Below are 14,314 nucleotides of genomic sequence, written 5' to 3' on the forward strand. Positions count from 1 at the left end.
TCAAGCTGGGTGTAACACTTGCCACACTCAGCACACACAAAGGGTCTCTCTCCGGTATGCATCCGCTGGTGCTCCTGCAGCCCCCATGCTCTCTTGTCACAGTGGGAGCAGCTGCTCGCTGGCATGGGTCCTCCGGTGCTGCCGCAACCCCCGCGAGCTGTCAAACTCCTCACCGCAGTACGGGCAGTCGTAGGGCTGGCCACTGGTGTGCACGCGTTGGTGAGACAGGGCGAGGGAGGCCATGGCAAAGCTCTCTCCACACACCGGGCTGGAGATGGGACGATCGCCGGTGTGGGTGCGCTGGTGGGACAGCAGCTTGGTGGAGCTGGTGAAGCCCTTGCCACACTGGACGCAGGTAAAGGGGCGCTCGCGGGTGTGGGTGCGCTGGTGCTCCAGCAGGCTGCTGGACTGAGTGAAGCCCTTGCCGCACTGGGCGCAGGTGTAGGGACGCTCGCCGGTGTGGGTGCGCTGGTGGGACAGCAGGCCAGTGGAGCGGGTGAAGCCCTTGCCGCACCGGGCGCAGGTGTGGGGGCGCTCGCCGGTGTGGATGTGCTGGTGGGACAGCAGGTGACTGGACTTAGAGAAGCCCTTGCCGCACTGGGCGCAGGTGTAGGGGCGCTCGCCGGTGTGGGTGCGCTGGTGGTACAGCAGGGTGTCGGAGCGGCTGAAGCTCTTGCCGCAGTCGCTGCAGGTGTAGGGCCGCTCCCCGGTGTGGGTGCGCTGGTGGGACAGCAGGCTGGTGGACTGGGTGAAGCCCTTACCGCACTGGGTGCAGGTGTAGGGACGCTCGCCAGTGTGGGTGTGTTGATGCCCCAGCAGGTTTCTGAAGCGGGTGAAGCCCTTGCCACATTCGCTGCAGGTATAGGGCCACTCCCCTGTGTGCAAGCCCTTGTGCACCTTCAGGTCTGGCGACGACTTGAAGCCTTTTCCGCAGTCAGAGCAGGTGAAGGGCAGCTCACTGCTGTGCACCCGCTGGTGCACCTGCAGCCCATACAACTGGGTAAAGCTCTTGCCGCAGGTGGAGCAGCCATAGGGCTTCTCGCCCGTGTGTAGTTGTCGGTGTCTCTTCAGGTTATTCAAAATCTTGAAGCTCTTGCCGCAGACGGAGCAGGTGAAGGGCCTCTGGCCAGAGTGCACGCTCTTGTGCCGCTGCAGGTTTTCATAGCGGGAGAAGCTCTTGCCGCACTCCGAGCAGTCGAAGGGGCGTTCTCCTGTGTGCACCCGCTGGTGGATCTCCAGCAGACTCGGGCTCCGCCAGGCCTTGCCACACACGTCGCACTCATAAAGCTTCTCCTTGTTGTGACCCGTCATGTGGTCCTCCATCGAAGCTCAGCCGCACTCCGAGCAGATGGGTGGGGGTGGGTGGGGCTCACCGGCACCCTGGCCGCCTTCAATGGCCGCTCGCGTCCCTGTCTCTCCGTCCACAGCAACGGCTCCTAAACCCTGCAGGAGGGGAACACAGAGGGTCAACAAGCTGGCAAACAGGACATTACTAGCACATATTGGGTGCGTTTATGACGGAGGAAACTTATATAATTATGCGCGGCACAGTGACGCAGCGGTACAGTTGCTGCCTCACCGCCAGAGACCCGGGTACGATCCTGACTATGGGTGCTGTCTGTGCGGAGTTTGCACGTTTGATGAAGCTGAATTTTAGTTAAAATATAAGAAGATATTAAATTCGTTTCTGGTCTAGCTTACAGCTTATATTTGGTCTCAAATTAGGCTTGCCTCAGGTTGCGGGTGTGTGGGATAATAAATCCTATAACATTGTCTCCCAAGTGAGGAAGTGACAGAGAAAGAAACAGCTAGTCACATCTTTGAAGTAAGATGCCATAAACCAAATGGCCTATGTTTATGAGGGACCAAATGACAGCGATGAAGCAGCGAAAGAGCTAGGGTGATCTCTGTGAAGATAAAATGGCATTATCCAAATAGCCAATGTTTATGAAGGACGAGAGAGGAACAGGGAAGTGGAAAGATAAAATGTCGTAAACCAAATGGCCAATGTTATCTTGTAACATGTAAACAAAAGGCCTTTGATGTGATGCATTCTGTGGAAACCTTTTCCTGTACCTCTGACCATGACTAATGTCTGTGAAATGTGCTAAGGGGACAAAAAAAACCCTATTTAATGCAATGTAATTCTGTTGTTCAGCGAAGTGGACAGAAGACGGTCAAGTGTCTGTATTGGTCACTTGACTGGAATTCTCGCTCCCTTCCATCGGCCGATGTTAAGTAAAGTTTTGAACTGGTCTACCAAACAGTTTGTGTGGTGTCTGTTTATTAGATTAGATTAGATTATTCCTTTAATAATCCTTTTCAGGAAATTACAGTGCCACGACAGCTTCAAGACAAACATAACACCACGCTTTCATACATAACAAGTTAAAATACGTTAAAATACAAGTTAAAATACAATTAATTTTTAAAAAAGTGCAGTTATTTATTAAGAAGCGAACCTGGTTTAGTAGTTAAGAAAGTAGCTTTTTCATTGGCGTAGTTATGCAGGCCTCGCTGGGACCACATCAACGGCTGACTGTGCAAGAGGTTGCAGAGGTTGCCGGGATTGGAAGGGAGATAACTGAGCTCTATCGGCCCCCTTGTCAGACCGACTCCCTAGAAACTCCCGGGAACATCTGTGATCCTTCATCAGACATTGAAATGGTTCCCTGCCGAGGTTCTTAGAAACAGACAAAGGTAAGACCAGTTGGGCTTTATATGGGTTTTTTTTAAGAAGGGATTGTGTATGTATTTTTAAGACAGAATTGTGTATGTATTTTTAAGAAGGAATGGTGTATCTTTTTAAGAAGGACTTGAGCGGTTTCTCTTTCTCTCTCTCTGTCTATCTCTCTTTGTTTTCTTTTTTTATCTCTCTCTACTAAGGGCTCATCGGCCTCGTTGAGACATCCGTGATTTGTCGGGTTGAGATACGGGGGTTGAGGTTTGCGTCTGGCTTATTGAGACATCCGAAGAGTTGTCGGATTGAGAAATAAGTGGCGTTGTATATTAAAGAGTTAAGAAGTCTGCCAGGTTGAGAAACGGGGGTCCCGGATAGCGGGTCTGCTTCGTTGAGACACCTGGGGCTTATTTTAAGAGTTAAGGAGTCTGCCAGGTTGAGAAACGGGGGTCACGGATAGCGGGTCTGCTTCGTTGAGACACTTGGGGCTTATTTTAAGGGATAAAACGTCTGCCAGGTTGAGAAACGGGGGTCTTGGTTAGCGAGTCGGCTTCGTTGAGACACTTGGGTCGTATATTAAAGAGTTAAAAAGTCAGCCAAATTGAGAAACTGGGGTCTCGAGTAGCGAGTCGGCCTGGTTGATATATTTGGAACGATTCGGAATTAAGAAGTCTGCTTTCTTTTTCTCTTTCTTTCTATCTATCTATGGGGAATGCTCTGGATAACAGTCCAACATATGTGTTATTTGAATCGTAAGTATAATAAGATATTTAGAATGTTAAGTTACAAGTTGACCAAACGGTTAGGGGATGAAGCCTGGCCAGTAAGGGGAACATGGAATGTAGAGACATTTATATGGGAAAGGAAGGCGGGAAAGAAATGGAAGAAAGGAATTAAAACATGGGACGCAGAAGCAGTGAAGAAGCATGAGGAGAGTATAGAGTTTGAAGTTGGATGGATGTTGCATGTCAGAAGGGGATAGAGTTAAGAAACAAGGATAGAACTCGGAAAGGATGGAACGTATTGCAACTAGAATGCCAGTGGGCAGAGGAACAAGAGGAAATAATTAAAAGACAGACAGGAGGTGAGAAACAGGTGATGGTTAGTAAAAATAAACCCAGTACTGGTAAATCCTCTGGAGGAGACTTCATGTCTGGCACGACGACCCTATTTGGTAGTGAAGATGAGGAGTTAGATAATTTTGGGAGATGTCCACATGTCCACCTATGCCCTACCAGTAGCAATGGCATCTTTACCTGGGACAGTTCCGTCAGTAACATCCCTATACCTTGATGTTCTGACCTTACAAAGCTCCCCAGGATTGGGAGCACGGGAATGCCTTTCTGTGCGTAATTTGTTTAATGCATTGATGCTACCAGAACAGCTGGTCATTGTTAAATGTACTGCACACACTGGTGCTGGGGACCCTATAGCAAAAGGCAATGAGTTGCTGATAATGTATCCAAGCAAGCAGCCTGTACATCCAAATGCGTAGTGACAGCACGTAAACAGATGCTAGCAAATAGAACGGTCCTGCCAAACATGAAGGAGGTATGTACATTACAGAGGGACGCCTCTCATATATAATAATAACTATGGAAACAAGAGGGCTGTGCCATTGATTCAGCACACCCCGCTTGGACAAGTTGGTGTATTCGATACATTTTTACTCGTCTTACCCATGCTGGTAAGGAGGGAATGATAGGATAACAAAGGAAACGTGGTGGCAGGCCTCTGAATGTAAAATTTGCCAACGAAATAATCCAGGCAAATCAATTAAGATACCCTCAGCGGTGACGCCAATGCCATCACGACCGTTTGAATGCATACAGATTGATTTTATTGAAATACCAAGGGCCCAGTGTTATAAATATTGCTTAGTGATTTTAGATTTATTTAGCAGGTGGAGTGAAGCTCTACCAACCACTAATAATACTGCTGAAACTATGGTAACATTGTTGTTAAGAGAAGTTATTCCCAGGTTTGGCCTAGCTAATGTCATAAGCTCAGACAATGGTCTTCATTTTATTGCCACTATTAATAAGGAAAAATGTGCACATTTTAATATTCGACTGCAATTTCACTGTGTACACCACCCACAGGCATCTGGGATGGTGGAAAGAGTCAATGAGGATTGCAAAACAAAATTACCCCGGAGGTAAATCCTTTTTCTGACAGGCAACTATGTTATAAAAAAATTGGGGATGAAGGGAAATTTGATGGAGAAATGAGGAAAGAGCTAGGGAGACTGAAAAGTCAAGGGGAGTCTGACTAATCATGATCTGGATCAATGTCCAATTAGGGTTAGGTAACCAGGATTTTGGTAAACAGAAGTCTTGTCAGAAAAAGGGAAAGTAAATTACAAAGAGATGTCTTTGAAGATGAAATATTATATACTGCTGGTAAAACAATGTTTTTGTATATATACTGCTGGTAAAACAATGTTTTTGTATATGTACTGCTTGTAAAACAATGTTTTTTATGTGGAATGTGTGAAATTCGAAGCAATGAGCAAAGTTGTGTGTCGCTTTAAGAAGTTTGTCCTTTAAAATGCAAATGGGACAGGCAGTTTATGGTGTGCTCCGTTAAGAAACAGGCATGAATGGGGGGCGGAGCTATACTCGAATGATAAAATGTGTTGGTTGATTATAAATCTTTTGAACCAAGTTTAAAAAAGACTCATCCCGATTAAAGTGTTAAATGAGATTGGCAATGACAAAATTACAGAGAAAAAGAAAATGTATTATTGATTACTGATTCTGAGTGAGTTCTTTTGGGAAAGGTTGTTTTGATATGATAACAGAGGTTTTCTTTTAAAACGCAAATGAAGCAAGTTTACTGTTTGCAAGCAAACAAAAAGATGTTGAAGCATGTGCTGTGTGAGGGAAATTAGGTAGATGAAAAATTGTCTTATGACTTACAAAAGGGGGTTTGAGGGAAGTAGATTGGGGAAGAGAACATATTTGGAGAATTGAATATTTAGGTGGGGAGAGCCTCTTCGGATATAATCGAATTAAAGAATAAATTCAAAGGGAAGTGTTAGGAAGGAACTGGAGATGCTGGCAGATCAAAGGAGGCCAAAAGTGCTGGAGAAACTCAGCTGGGAACAAGATTTACAACTTTTTATTGATACAGGAAAAGCTGTTTGATCCACCCCCTGGAGAGTGGGGGGAAGCCACTTACAGGCCCTGGGCAATTAACTAATTATGTATGGTCGGCAATTAACCCATGTCTTGCCAGATCTACATTCCCAGGTTGGAGGAGTTTTTGCTGGAAACCAGTGACCAAGGCCATAAAAGCTATACGATGATGGTGCTGGGACAAGAAAAAATTGAGACTGTGTTGAAAAGAACAACCAAGTGTTGCTAACAACATGAACTGCTGTAAAGATTGAAGATCATCGTCGCTGGATACATTTGATTGACTGTGAAGTTTGTGGAAACAAGGACGATGGGCTATTGATACTCCCTTTATTCTGGGGTGGCCCAGCCCACATGGACTGAACTTTCTTCAGAATGGCAAGCTTGTGGACTAACCCACATTCAAAGGATGGTACACACCTTTTAAACAAGATTGAAGTCAAACATGACAAGCGCAGCAAAGATAACCTGACTACAGACAGTAAGAGGTCTGCAAAGGCCAGTTAAATCTACCTGTTTTTGCCACAACCAAGGCACTGGTGTATTTTTAGGAAACAGTATATTTGTGACAGGTATTGTTATGTTGCAAATGCAGTGCCACACAAGAGAAGCATGAACCAGTTACACCAGCACACGGGGAGTTCCAAGCGAAGCCGAATAAAGGCTGAGCAATTTTTATGATCCTTTTCCTGTCCTATGGTAGTATCTTAGTGTCACGTTCGGGGGAGGTTGGTGGCCATTTAAAATGTTTGGAGGGACTTGTGGAACGATTGTCCACTATGAAATTATTGTGTTACCAGTGTACTATTAATTTGTCTGATGAGATGCTTATGGTCTTTCGTATGTACTCAGCAAGGACTGTAGTTGTAATCAAAAATGTTATAAAAGGATGGAATGATGAAGCTGAATTTTAGTTAAAATATAAGAAGATATTAAATTGGTTTCTGGGCTAGTTTACAGCTTATATTTGGTCTCAAATTAGGCTTGCCTCAGGTTGCGGGTGTGTGGGATAATAAATCCTATAACATTGTCTCCCAAGTGAGGAAGTGACAGAGAAAGAAACAGCTAGTCACATCTTTGAAGTAAGATGCCATAAACCAAATGGCCTATGTTTATGAGGGACCAAATGACAGCGATGAAGCAGCGAAAGAGCTAGGGTGATCTCTGTGAAGATAAAATGGCATTATCCAAATAGCCAATGTTTATGAAGGACGAGAGAGGAACAGGGAAGTGGAAAGATAAAATGTCGTAAACCAAATGGCCAATGTTATCTTGTAACATGTAAACAAAAGGCCTTTGATGTGATGCATTCTGTGGAAACCTTTTCCTGTACCTCTGACCATGACTAATGTCTGTGAAATGTGCTAAGGGGACAAAAAAAAACCTATTTAATGCAATGTAATTCTGTTGTTCAGCGAAGTGGACAGAAGACGGTCAAGTGTCTGTATTGGTCACTTGACTGGAATTCTCGCTCCCTTCCATCGGCCGATGTTAAGTAAAGTTTTGAACTGGTCTACCAAACAGTTTGTGTGGTGTCTGTTTATTAAGAAGCGAACCTGGTTTAGTAGTTAAGAAAGTAGCTTTTTCACGTTCTCCCCTTGACCTGCGTGGGGTTTTACTCTGGGCGCTCCGGTTTCCTCCAACATTTCAAAGACGTTCAAGGTTGTAGATTACTCGGCCTCCGAAAAATTGTTAAATTGTTCCTAATGTGCGTAAGATAGTGCTAGTGTACGGGGTGATCACTGGTCAGCGCGGACTAAACCAAACAAGGGTCTCGTCCCAAAACGTCACCCATTCATTCTCTCCACAGATGCTGCCTGACCCGCTGAGTTACTCCAGCACTTTGTATCTATCTTCTCCACAGATGCTGCCTGACCCTTTGAGTTACGCCAGCACTCTCTCTCTGTCTCTCTGTTTCTCTCTCTCTGTCACTCCCTCTCTCTCTCTGTCTCATGTCTCTCTCTCTCTCAGTAACTGTCTCTCTTTCTCCCTCTCTCTATCTCACCAGGGCTGCCAACTCTCATGCTTTGAGCGTGAGAATCACGCATTTGAACAAACTCTCACGCCTCACGCGGACCAGAAATTTCTCACGCTCTGTGGTGAGAAATTCTGTGATCAAAGAAAATGTCAAAACTCAGATAAACTGCATGGTCCGCGGGTGTTGGAGAGCCGGGGCTGAGGGAGGGATGGGAGCAGAACCAGCGGCGGGAATAGATGCTGGGAGCCGGGGCTGGCGAGTCGCTCGCTGCAGCTCCGGCCACGGAGCAGTGCAAGAGTCCCGGGCCGTCTGGAGATGTCGGAAGCGTTGCACAGCTGCCGTGAGAGTGTCTGTGCCGAAGGGACTGACTCTCAAAGGGAGGTGGAGAGAGAGAGAGAGAGGGCAAGGAGACAGTGGGGAGAGAGAGGGGTGAGAGGAGGGAGAGGGGGTGTGAATGGAGAGAGAGAAGAGGGAGAGGGGGGAGAGAGGGGTGAGAGTGAGGTGGGAGAGGGGGGGAAGAGGGGTGAGGGAAGAAAGAGGGGAGAGAGAGAGAAGGGGTGGAGAGGGTGTGAGAGAATGGGGAAGAGGGGTGGTAAAAGAGAGAGGGGGACGAGGGAGAGAGGAAAAGAGAGATGGTGGGGCAAAGAGAAAGAGGAGAGACAGAGGAGAAAGAAAGAGCGGAGAGAGAGCAGGGGGAGAGTAAGGTAGGAGGGAGAAATGGGGGAGAGAGAGGGGGAAGAGAGAGGTGAGAGAGAGAGAGGGGAGCGAGAGAGAGAGGGGAGAGAGAGAGGGGGAGATAGAGAGGGAGGGAGAAAGAGAGAGAGAGCGGTAGAGAGGGGGAAAGCGAAGGAGAGAGTGGAGAGAGGGGGGGAGAGAGAAAGAGGGAGGGGAAAGAGGGGGAGTGGAGACAGAGGTGAGAGAGAGAAGGGGGTTGAGAGAGAGAGCGGAAGAGAGAGAGAGGGATGAGTGAGGTGGGAAGGAGAGAGAGAGGTATGAGAAGGGGAGAGAGGGGGAGAGAGGGAGAGAGAGAGAGGGTGCGTGAATGGAGAGAGAGAAGAGGGAGAGGGGGAGAGAGAGGGGAGTGAGGTGGGAGATGGGGGGAAGAGGGGTGAGAGGGAATAGAGAGAAGGGGTGGAGAGGGTGTGAGAGAATGGGGGAAGAGAGGGGTGGTAAATGAGAGAGGTGGAAGAGGGAGAGAGGGAAAGAGAGAAACGGCGAAAGAGAGAGATGGTGGTCAGGCGATGCTCGAGCCTACAGTTCATCCAGGGCTAACCTGAAGGGGGGCCCTCACCAACCCCTCACACTCACCCCAGTCGATGTGTATGCGGCACTGAGTAGGATTAATGCACGTAAGGCTGCTGGCCCTGACGGCATCCCCGGGCGCGTCCTCAGGGCCTGTGCTGCGCAGCTGACAGACGTCTGGACTGACATCTTCAACCTGTCACGTGCCCAAGCAGTTGTCCCCACATGCCTTAAAACCACCTCCATCGCGCTGGTGCCAAAACACTCCACTGCGGCAAGCCTCAACGACTTCCGCCCCGTTGCACTTACTCTCATCATCACCAAGTGCTTCGAGAGGCTGGTCCTGGCACACCTCAAAGGCTGCCTACCCCCCACACTGGATCCCTATCAGTTTGTCTACCGCAAGAACGGGAGTACGGAGGATACCATCTCAACGGCACTTCACTCCGCCCTCGCCCCGCCTGGAGGACCATCTGTCATCCGCTCGCCCTGCCTGGAGGACCATCTGTCATCCGCTCGCCCCGCCTGGAGGACCGGCCCGAGCCGAGCGCGCACCCGGAATGACGTCACGGACACGCTGCCTTGCACAAGACAAAGGTGAAAGGTTATAGAGGAGCTCGAGTATCTTTGCCACAAGCGACCTGATCCCTAAAGATTCTTGCTTATCCCGTCTTACAGGGCCCACACAGGCCGGGCCGGGGGTCCCAGCCCCTACAGGGTCCACACAGGCCGGGCCGGGGGTCCCAGCCCCTACAGGGCCCACACAGGCCGAGCCGGGGGTCCCAGCCCCTACAGGGTCCACACAGGCCGGGGGTCCCAGCCCCTACAGGGCCCACACAGGCCGAGCCGGGGGTCCCAGCCCCTACAGGGCCCACACAGGCCGGCGGTCCCAGCCCCTACAGGGCCCACACAGGCCGGGGGTCCCAGCCCCTACAGGGCCCACACAGGCCGGGCCAGGGGTCCCAGCCCCTACAGGGTCCACACAGGCCGGGCCGGGGGTCCCAGCCCCTACAGGGCCCACACAGGCCGGGGGTCCCAGCCCCTACAGGGTCCACACAGGCCGGGCCGGGGGTCCCAGCCCCTACAGGGCCCACACAGGCCGGGGGTCCCAGCCCCTACAGGGTCCACACAGGCCGGGCCAGGTGTCCCAGCCCCTACAGGGTCCACACACGCCGGGCCGGGGGTCCCAGCCCCTACAGGGCCCACACAGGCCGGGGGTCCCAGCCCCTACAGGGCCCACACAGGCCGAGCCGGGGGTCCCAGCCCCTACAGGGCCCACAGGCCGGGCCGGGGGTCCCAGCCCCTACAGGGCCCACACAGGCCGGCGGTCCCAGCCCCTACAGGGCCCACACAGGCCGGCCGGGAGGTCCCAGCCCCAGGGTGAGAGCAGCAGAGGGTCCCGACTGTCTCAACCCCAGACACAGTGAGTAACTCACAGGACAACTTTCAGCAGCACACACAGCCCTGTCCAGGCAATAACAGGCAGAAACTGGCAAAAGTAAGAAGGCACCTGTCGAGTAAATCACATATTCTCACAGATTTGGTTCAACTGTGTTTATTGAGTAACACATGAAAGAATGAGAAATTGCGAGGGAGCGTAGCGACGGGGGGGGGGGGGGGGGGAGGACTGTGTGCAGTTTTGGTCACCTAATTTGTGGAAGGACATTCTTGCTATTGAGGGAGTGCAGCGAAGGTTTACAAGGTTAATTCCCGGGATAGCGGGACTGTCATATGCTGAGAGAATGGAGCAGCTGGGCTTGTACACTGGAGTTTAGAAGGATGAGAGGGTATCTCATTGAAACATATAAGATTGTGAAGGGTTTGGACACGCTAGAGGCAGGAAACATGTTCCCGATGTTGGGGGAGTCCAGAACCAGGGGCCACAGTTTAATTCTCTGCCTCAGAGGGCGGTGGAGGCAGGTTCTCTGGATGCTTTCAAGAGAGAGCTAGATGAGGCTCTTATAAATAGCGTAGTGAGGGGATATTGTGAGAAGGCAGGAACGGGGAACTGATTGTGGATGATCAGCCATGACCACGGTGCTGTATCGAAGGGCCGAATGGACAACTCCTGCACCTATTGTCTATTGAGGCGTCGACTGTGCCTGAGACAAAGGGGAGCCCCCAGCTCTAAGATCTGAACTATAGTGAAAGTTCGGGCAGACTTTAATACAATTCTCAGTACAAAGAGTCAATATGTTGATATTCTGCATTAAATAACAGAGGGAGAAAGAAATGCTTTTGCTCTATAGATCTGTCATCAACACGCATGCGCCGGATTGTTCCCGCCCCCTCTGTGTCTCCGCCTCCACTATTGGCTGAGACCAGTGACGGACACCGCCGGTAGCCAATGGGAACAGAGGGGCGGGCACAGCGAGCGCTGACGGTTGGAGGGTCAGGTGACCGGTGGCGGCGCGCGCGGCCGTCAAACCGTCTCCGCGCCTGCGTGACGCGCACGCGCAAAGGGCGCGCCTCAGGAGAGCGATGACGAAGCTGCCCGGTGATTGACAGCGCATGGGGGCGGGGCCAATCAGCGCATCACCGCCCAGTGCGGCAGGTTCAATCCCCACCCCCGACCACAGCAACACATCACATCCAATGCACCCTATACATGGATAATATTTAATTAATGGAAACTGACATTCATCACCTGCTCGACCTTGGAAGGTGGCAATAAAAGCTCAGATGGAAGCAAATATTAATGTAATTTGCCATGTAAAGTGCTGGAGTAACTCAGCAGGACAGGCAGCATCTCTGGAGAGAAGGAATGGGTGACCTTCCTGGTCGAGACACAGAATCAGTCAGGGTAGGCTGTGGGCCGAGGAGCTTTATTCTGCAGTTTCGTGACCCAAGTCACCAAACTACATGAGATTTTCACATATTGTGTAAAAATAATTATATAAATCACCCCTGAAACTCGATATGAAGAAGACTTGCACATTTTTATTAAATTAGAGAAAAAACGGAAGATTTTCAGGTAATTTTTAGTCCAATCAATGCACGTTTAACATTGAGTTGTCTGTCAGTTGTTTCAGGCTAGCACACAACATGGCTGAGGGGGCTTCACAGATGCCTGTTTTACTGGAGATTCCGATTTGTTGTTCTGTGGAATAAATGTCATGGATACTTGCAGCAGGTAATTGTATTTAGTGGGAAAAGCATTAAAAGGCTGAAGAAAGTGCTGCGAAGTGGATTAAAGTGCAAGAAAGCCTTGAAAGCAAAGTCCCTGCTGAGGTCCTGGAACACAAAGATTTAGACAGCCAGGGACCAACTCTAACTAAAAGGTAAGATCTAACGTCTGAATTTATGAAAATCTATCTGTATGGAGTTTAATTAATTTAATTGCACCCTTTTATAATGTGAATAAATTCATTCATTCATTCACTTACTTCATTTATTCACTTACTTTATTCATTCATGAAATTGAGGGCCTAAACTATATGTATGCAAAACACAGTAAATTAAACAATGTCACTAATGCCAGCTTGCTGTAGAGTAATAAGTCTTTAACAGCTAATCTCGGAGCTGCCTGCGAAAACGTACCGGGAAAAAGTGCTCGCGGTAAAGTGAAGCCGCGGTCTCAATTAATAAGCGGCCGATTCGCGAATGCGGAGCCGCGGATCATCTCCGCGGCAGGGGGGGCGGCCGGGGGGGTGAGGCTGTACATAGTGCCGTCTATAGCGGTCATTTCAGACCCCGACAACGGGGAAAAATTTTTGAGAAACTTTTGAGAACGTTTTGGGGAAATTTTGGAGAGATAGAGGGAGAGATAGAGAGAGAGAGAGGGAAAGAGGGAGAGAGGGAGAGTGAGAGAGCGAGGGAGTGTGTGAGGGAGAGAGGGATGAGGGACGAGGTAGAGAGAAGTATTCACTTCTCCCTCCCTCTCTGGTCGTTATGGTGGCCCAGCGGTAGAGTTCCCGCCTCACGGCGCCAGAGACCCCGGTTCGATCCTGACCACGGGCGCTATCTGTGCGGAGTTTGCACGGTCTCTCCCTGTGACCTGCGTGGGTTTTCTCCGGGCACTGCGTTTTCCTCCCACATTTCAAAGACGTGCGGGTTTGTAGGTTAATTGACGTGTGTGTGTGTGTGTGTGTGTGTTAGTGGTAGTGTCCGTGGATCGTTGGTCGGCAAGGACCCGTTGGGCCAAAGGGCCTGATTTCGTGCTGTCTCTCTAAACTAAACTAGTGTGTGAACGGGCGATTACTGGCCGGCACGGACTCGGTGGGCCGAAGGGCCTGTTTCTGCGCTGTATCTCCAAACTAAACTAGTGTGTGAACGGGCGATTGCTGGCCGGCACGGACTCAGTGGGCCGAAGGGCCTGTTTCCGCGCTGTATCTCTAGACTAACTGGACTAAACTGATTGAAGAACATAATTCAAACATCAAGTTGTCCACAAAGTGTAAAAGATGTTTTCATTTTATTTGGAAAGGACACTAAAGAAAACAGAGAAAGAGTTGAGTATAGGAGCAAAGAGGTCCTTCTGTAGTTGTACAGGGCCCTGGTGAGACCACACCTGGAGTATTGTGTGCCCACACATACGCACGCCCTCCACACGCGCACGCAAGAATGCCACCACTCTGAAGTTAACTAACGATTGAATTTAATAGGTGGTAGACACAAATGCTGGAGAAACTCAGCGGGTGAGGCAGCATCTATGGAGCGAAGGAAATAGGCAACGTTTCGGGTCGAGCCCCATCTTCAGATGCTGGGGTCAAACTTGCAAATCTGCTTCGAAAGTGAAAACTGCAATTCCTTTAAAATTCATCCCTCTCTCTCCCCTCTCCTCTCCTCTATCTTCTCTCTCCTCTTTCTCGAAAATCGAAGGTAGACACAAAATGCTGGAGTAACTCAGCAGGTGAGGCAGTATCTACGGAGCGAAGGAATAGGTGACGATTCGGGTCGAGACCCTTCTTCAGACTCAAGAACCATTTCCTTCGTTCCATAGATGCTGCCTCACACGCTGAGTTTCTCCAGCATTTTTGTCTAACAACAAGTGAAATCACCTTCACTGGATAATAGACAACAGGTGCAGGAGTAGGCCATTCGGCCCTTCTAGTCAGCACCGCCATTCAATGTGATCATGGCTGATCTTCCCCAATCAGTACCCCGTTCCTGCCTTCTCCCCATATCCCCTGACCGCTATCTTTAAGAGCCTTCTTAGAAACATAGAAACATAGAAAATAGGTGCAGGAGTAGGCCATTCGGCCCTTCGAGCCTGCACCGCCATTCAATATGATCATGGCTGATCATCCAACTCAGTATCCTGTACCTGCCTTC

General features: G+C 49.7%; 1 protein-coding gene and 1 long non-coding RNA gene across 2 annotated transcripts; one reads left to right on the forward strand and one right to left on the reverse strand.

Moving 5' to 3' along the window:
- Nucleotides 1-159: 159 nt before the first annotated feature.
- Nucleotides 160-1,585, reverse strand: LOC116982166 (zinc finger protein 239-like; the record flags this gene model as incomplete). The annotated part of the gene is made up of 1 exon (XM_033035476.1): nucleotides 160-1,585. A coding segment is annotated over exon 1 (1,164 nt), but the record flags the coding sequence as incomplete, so codon positions are not given.
- Nucleotides 1,586-8,752: 7,167 nt separating this feature from the next.
- LOC116982182 lies at nucleotides 8,753-13,814 on the forward strand. Its single transcript, XR_004414385.1, has 3 exons — nucleotides 8,753-8,764; nucleotides 10,850-10,852; nucleotides 13,775-13,814. It is a non-coding gene; the product is annotated as an uncharacterized LOC116982182 (long non-coding RNA).
- Nucleotides 13,815-14,314: the final 500 nt, after the last annotated feature.

This window comes from Amblyraja radiata, chromosome 16, assembly GCF_010909765.2.
Source record: "Amblyraja radiata isolate CabotCenter1 chromosome 16, sAmbRad1.1.pri, whole genome shotgun sequence".
NCBI classification, from domain to species: domain Eukaryota; kingdom Metazoa; phylum Chordata; class Chondrichthyes; order Rajiformes; family Rajidae; genus Amblyraja; species Amblyraja radiata.